The sequence below is a fragment of the Fulmarus glacialis genome, unplaced genomic scaffold (assembly GCF_000690835.1).
Source record: "Fulmarus glacialis isolate BGI_N327 unplaced genomic scaffold, ASM69083v1 scaffold2584, whole genome shotgun sequence".
NCBI classification, from domain to species: Eukaryota; Metazoa; Chordata; class Aves; order Procellariiformes; family Procellariidae; genus Fulmarus; species Fulmarus glacialis.
The window spans coordinates 337-5,674 of NW_009207216.1; the positions used below are offsets into that span (position 1 = coordinate 337).

A 5,338-nucleotide genomic window follows, 5' to 3' on the forward strand; every position below is an offset into this window, starting at 1 on the left:
TTTTCCTGACAAGCCGCCCGCCTTGCTGCCAGCAGACGCATCCAATGAGGGGGCACAGGCTGCACTCTCCGTCTCCTCTCCCACCGCAGACTCCCCAGGCGCTCACACCCCGGGGTCAGGAGGCTAATCTGCAGCGAATATCCGCCACGCGCTCATTCGCAGGGAGGACCAGCTGCAATTAAGTGGTGACAGCTTCTGGGGCGCAACGTCCTGCGGCAGAAGAAGGGGAAGAAGAGGCTGGGGACAGGCGCCGCGCAGCAGGCTCTGCCCAGGAGACGGGCAACGGGCTCTGCCATGCCCGCCGGCTGAATCGGTGCTGCCGCAGCACAGGGGCGGCAGCAGGAGAAATCTTTGAGGGAAGAGGTCCAGGGGAGGAGGACAAGGGAGGGGGACGGCGGAGGGCTACGCGTACAAAAGGATGCCGAGGCAGGGAGAAGGGCAGTGACACCCTGGCTGCAGGAAAGGCTTGAAACTGCGATAATGAAGCCTTAAAGGGAAGGGAATTGTCCTTTCTGAGAAGGGCATACCCCTAACTACCTTCCCTTTGGCTCAAACAATTGATGCAAAGACTTTTCTGGTACGCCAGGGGCTGGGGCAAGGCCATGAACAGCCAGAGATGCCAAGATATCACGTATCTGCTCCAGGTATTGGGGACTCGAATAAATTCCCTACCAGGCACTAGGGAGGAAATTGTCCCACTCTGGAGAAACCTGACGTGGCATGGATGGAGTTAGATTGACTTGAAAAAGGTCTGATTTGCCATCGGGGCAGGAGGAGTTGCAGGAGTCAGGTGGGAGCCTGGCTCTCACTCTCTCCCTCTAAGGCAGGGTTTTTTCAGGAGCCCACTGGATGATGGAGATGGAGGTGGCAGTCTGAAGGTTTCCAATGGACTGTCCAGAAGCAGCTCTGAAACAAGCTGGAAGCCAGGCAGATGCTGTAACATGCAGGTTTGCAAGACCCAGGCTTGCAGCAGAGGGGGAGGACAAGCATCCTGCGCACCCAGGACCTTGGTGTTAGATCCTGAGGGTTCACGAGGAGAAGACCGCATGAAGAAGGGCAGCTCTTCAGAGAGACAAGAGAGCTGGAAGCTCCACACCAAGGGGGGTCTGGACACCCACGTGCAGGTGTAGCACTCTGCATGGCACTCATTGCCACTGGATGGATGGGCTTTGACCACCCAGGTATCAGGTCAAGAGAAACAGGGAGCATGGCATTGCTAAGGTGAAGGTGTGGACTGCAGCCACAGGTCATCCTTGCATGGAGGTAAGGACTCACGGGAACTGTGTGGGTCCCAGGGAGCAAGCAATGCACGTAACAGTTCCACCTGAATTACAGAAGAGTCATAAAGTATTTAAAATTAAGCATGTTCTGAAATACCTTGTGGTTTTGGCTTCTAGCTGTGTACAAGTTGCTTGGCTTCTTACACATCACAGTCCAAGCTTGCCTTGGGAGATTTAATGACCATCTAGTGGAAGATGTCCTTGACTATGGCAGAGCGGATGGACTAGATGATCTTTAAACGTCCCTTCCAACACAAACCATTCTATGACTCTATTACAGACTTTCACCAAATGCCTGCAGTCTCCTGCAAATGAAGATCTGCCTGCTGCTCCAGCAGCTCTCAGGTCAGTGGTAACATTTCATTTTCCTCCCATCTGCTCCCTTTCCTCCTGGGCATCTGTCTACCACCGCTGAGGGTGCTCACATTAACCCTGTCCTACTGCAGTGGGTGTTGTACAGTCCCTAACCTCTGCCACAGCAGCACAATGGGACCAGAACAAAAGCCAAAGTTATTCCCATTACTTCTTCCAAAGGTGTTGACCTTGGACACATCTCCCACAACAGAGAAGGCTCCGGACATGCCACAGGCTGGGTCTAGCTGTAGCCGTGCTTTGGCCTTACAATGCTCCCAATTTCAGTGTTTCTGCTCCTTGTTTCTTAACAACTCACATCTTGATTGGTCATATCCCAGTAAGGCCGCTCGCCATACGACATCACCTCCCACATGACTATTCCGTAGCTCCACACATCACTGGCCGATGTGAATTTTCGGTACTGAATTGCCTCAGGTGCTGTCCACCGTATTGGGATCTTCCCACCCTGCAGGAAAAAAAACAGAGAGGACGGTAACAGAAAGAGCAAGAGTAACTGAAAAAGATGAGTGTCTAAAATATTTGCCTCCAATATGCTGGTAAAATCCTAGAAGTAAGGGACCACAGGACTATCCCTAACACTAGATCAGGGTGGCTGTGGCTTGTCTAGCCAAGTCAGGGAAACCTTCCAGGATGATGATTCCCCCCATTTGTCTGGTGACCTGTCCCAGGGCTGCACCACCCTCTTGGGGAAGAAGCTTTTCCTGTTATTCACCTTGAACATCCCAAGCCACGGTTTTGTGTATTGCCCCTTAGTGTATCATCTGGTACCACTGCAAAGAGTTTGGCTCTGTCTTCTTCGTAACTGCCCTTCAAGTACTGCAGGTCACTTATAGGTGTCCCCTCAGTCTCCTCTTCATCATATGAAATAAGCCCAGCTCCTTCCACCTGCCTACTGCTACAGCAATCTTGGGCATGACAAAACGCCCATTGTGCTAGTAGGGTCTTTTGTAGGAAAACGAATGGCTATGAATGTAGAAAAATCCAAACTGATCCCCTTTGGATCTCCCTCCATCCTTTTGCTGCCACCTAGCTATTTCTAGAGCAGAATAAAAGGAATTAGAACACCATCCTCTTCAGCTTTCTACATCTGTAGACTCTTTGAAGTCAGTGATATATCATCCTCTTGAGCTGAAGTCCTCGTGTGTCAGTCTTTTTTGTTAATATATACACGATACAGCAGTTTTTGATCCTGCCCATTTCTGGAGACAGAGGCGGAGTGAACATCTTCTTTAGAATGGCATGCTTGGTCACTGGTAGGAAATGGGATGGACTGGGTGTGCACTGGGGTATTCCATGATCCTACTGGGCAACAGCAGCTCTGGAGAAATCAGAAGGACTCTCCACTCCCACAGAGGAGTTCGGCATAGAAGTGCACAGGAGTGGCCTACACAGCATGGGGCCACAGGGATTGCAACGCTCTGCTTAAGCCCTTGCAGCCTCCTGATTTTCCACCAGGGTCTTTGGACTTGAGCCATTCACAATTCAAGGGACCTTCTGAAGGGAAAATCTTCCCCTGTACTGGAAAATAAGCAAAATTGTCTGCGTTTTGTGGCTGTGAGGAGATTAAGGAACATTATACTTTGTCACTGAATAACTACCATGTCTTATGAAGGGTCTCCTAGGACTTAATAGGACTCAGACCCTATACATGCTAGAATAATGAAAAAAACATAATGTTCCTTAATCTTCTCACAGCCACAAACCTCAGGCAAAATATTTTGTTTTCCACAAGAGGGAGAGACCAAGCATTCCATACCAAACATGATGTCCTCTCCATCGAGCATACTCTTAACAGAGCTCTTCACAAGCAGTGGATTTAAAAATTGGCTAAAAAAGAAGTCCTAAAGTAAAAATTAGAGACTGGGTCTATTTCGAGTATCCTTGTGGGAACTCACTTCAGCGAGACCTCCCACCTTTCTGGTGATCTCACCCAGAGCTTCACCACCCTCTTGGAGAAGATTTTCCTAAGGTCCAGCATGAACCTTCCAAGCCACAGCTTGTGGCTGTTGCCCATCCATGGACACGAGGTCTCTGGGATAATTATAATAAAAAACACTCATGCATCTTGGGACGGTTGAGGATGATGCATTTTGGAGAGGAAGATACTATTACTTCTGGTACTCTGTTATAGTGGGTGCACATATTCTATCATTATATATATGTCCTGCTACAGCGCCCACAGTTCAGGAAGAATAAATTAGAGATGACAGAGAGAAAAGCTACAGGCACAATAACAGGAATAGAAAACAGCAGTAAACACCAGAAGCTTCCATGTATTTAGCTTAACAAAGGGAAAGGTAATTGGATGTAAGGATCATGTTGTGAAAAATAAACGTTGCTAGTGTTTCTAAAAGCCATAGGATGACTGTATAAGATCGAATGCTTGATGTTTGAAGCTACACAAGTTCAGATGAGAATAAAAGTGCACAGTTTTAGGTGTTTGTTAGGTATTCAACTACTGTTACAATTCACTAAGAGCTATGCCAGACATCTCATCGCTGGCAGCTTCAAAAGATCTGGGAGAGATGACTTCCTACAGATCATGCCCCAGCTCTATCAACACTTATTTCCAAGAAGTCCCGTCATAGGCATCGTACGTAGGCATTGATCCTGTAGCATCACTGTAGAGCGACGCTGCATGCCTTTGCAAACAACAGTATTTATGAGAACTCCTGGCTGCAATCTTCAGAGCGATGCTGCATGCCTTTGCAAACAACGGTATTTATGAGAACTCCTGGCTGCAATCTTACTGCAGTCTCCAAAGTCTCCAAATTATCCTTTGGTCCCTGCGCACATTCTGTAGCCTGAGACAGGCCATGAGTCCTCGGTGGCACTTGTGTCACTGGCACTGGTTCCTGGGAAGCTGTTATGTGATCATGAAGCCATTTCTGGGAATGTTTCTCTGTCTAATTCAGAAAGACTCTCTGGAAGATCAGTATCTAGTACTGCAGGGCTTCACCCAGCACGCATCCGCGCTTCAGTCTGTCATTCCTGGGGCTGAGCCCGTGACATGACATGAAAAAGGATCGTGGCCTCCCAGACAGCACGGCAGCACGGTTGGACAGCGATGGTAAAAAAACCCCAGACTTGGCAACAAATCTGTCAGGGCAGCATCGCGGAGGACCCCCAGCTGACCCAGGCTGGAGGGATATAATGCATCATCCCAACTAAGGGCTTTATCAGGGACATGTATATGTTTGCAGACATGTTTGGAAAAGGCTCAGTTATCCACAGGGATGACTATAGGGCCCGTCAACAGCCACTGGGCAACTGGACAGGACCCTGCAAGGGAAAAATCTTCCTCGGGTCATTTCGTTGGTCTTTCCCATCTGGCACCTTATTTCCATGAAAAAGCGCTCCCCACGTCAAGGGTGGAATCTCCCCTTTCCCTCTCTCTCCCTGACTCCTTCCTTCACCACCCATCCCTCCCCTTCTGCAGGAGCAGCTTTACCAGTGCACTGGTGTAGGTGGGATCAGAGGTGTCGTCCTCCAGAAAACGGGAGAGGCCGAAGTCGGACACTTTGCAGACCAGGTTGCTGTTCACCAAGATGTTGCGGGCAGCCAGGTCTCGGTGCACGTAGTTCATATCGGCCAGGTACTTCATGCCTGCCGCGATGCCCCGCAACATGCCCACCAGCTGGATCACTGTGAACTGCCCGTCGTTTTGCTTAGGGGAAGAGAGG

At 49.5% G+C, this 5,338-nt stretch overlaps 1 protein-coding gene across 1 annotated transcript in view; it reads right to left on the reverse strand.

Moving 5' to 3' along the window:
* Positions 1 to 1,950: 1,950 nt before the first annotated feature.
* The window catches only part of LOC104075471 (ephrin type-B receptor 2), a gene marked incomplete at its 3' end in the record, with an annotated part of 18,078 nt that continues 14,690 nt past the window's right edge, over positions 1,951 to 5,338 (reverse strand). The window contains exons 8-9 of the mRNA XM_009575994.1: positions 5,107 to 5,322; positions 1,951 to 2,100 (exon numbers count right to left, since the gene is read on the reverse strand). Coding sequence (XP_009574289.1) covers positions 1,951 to 2,100; positions 5,107 to 5,322 — 366 coding nt within the window. The remainder of the gene's footprint in view (positions 2,101 to 5,106; positions 5,323 to 5,338) is intronic.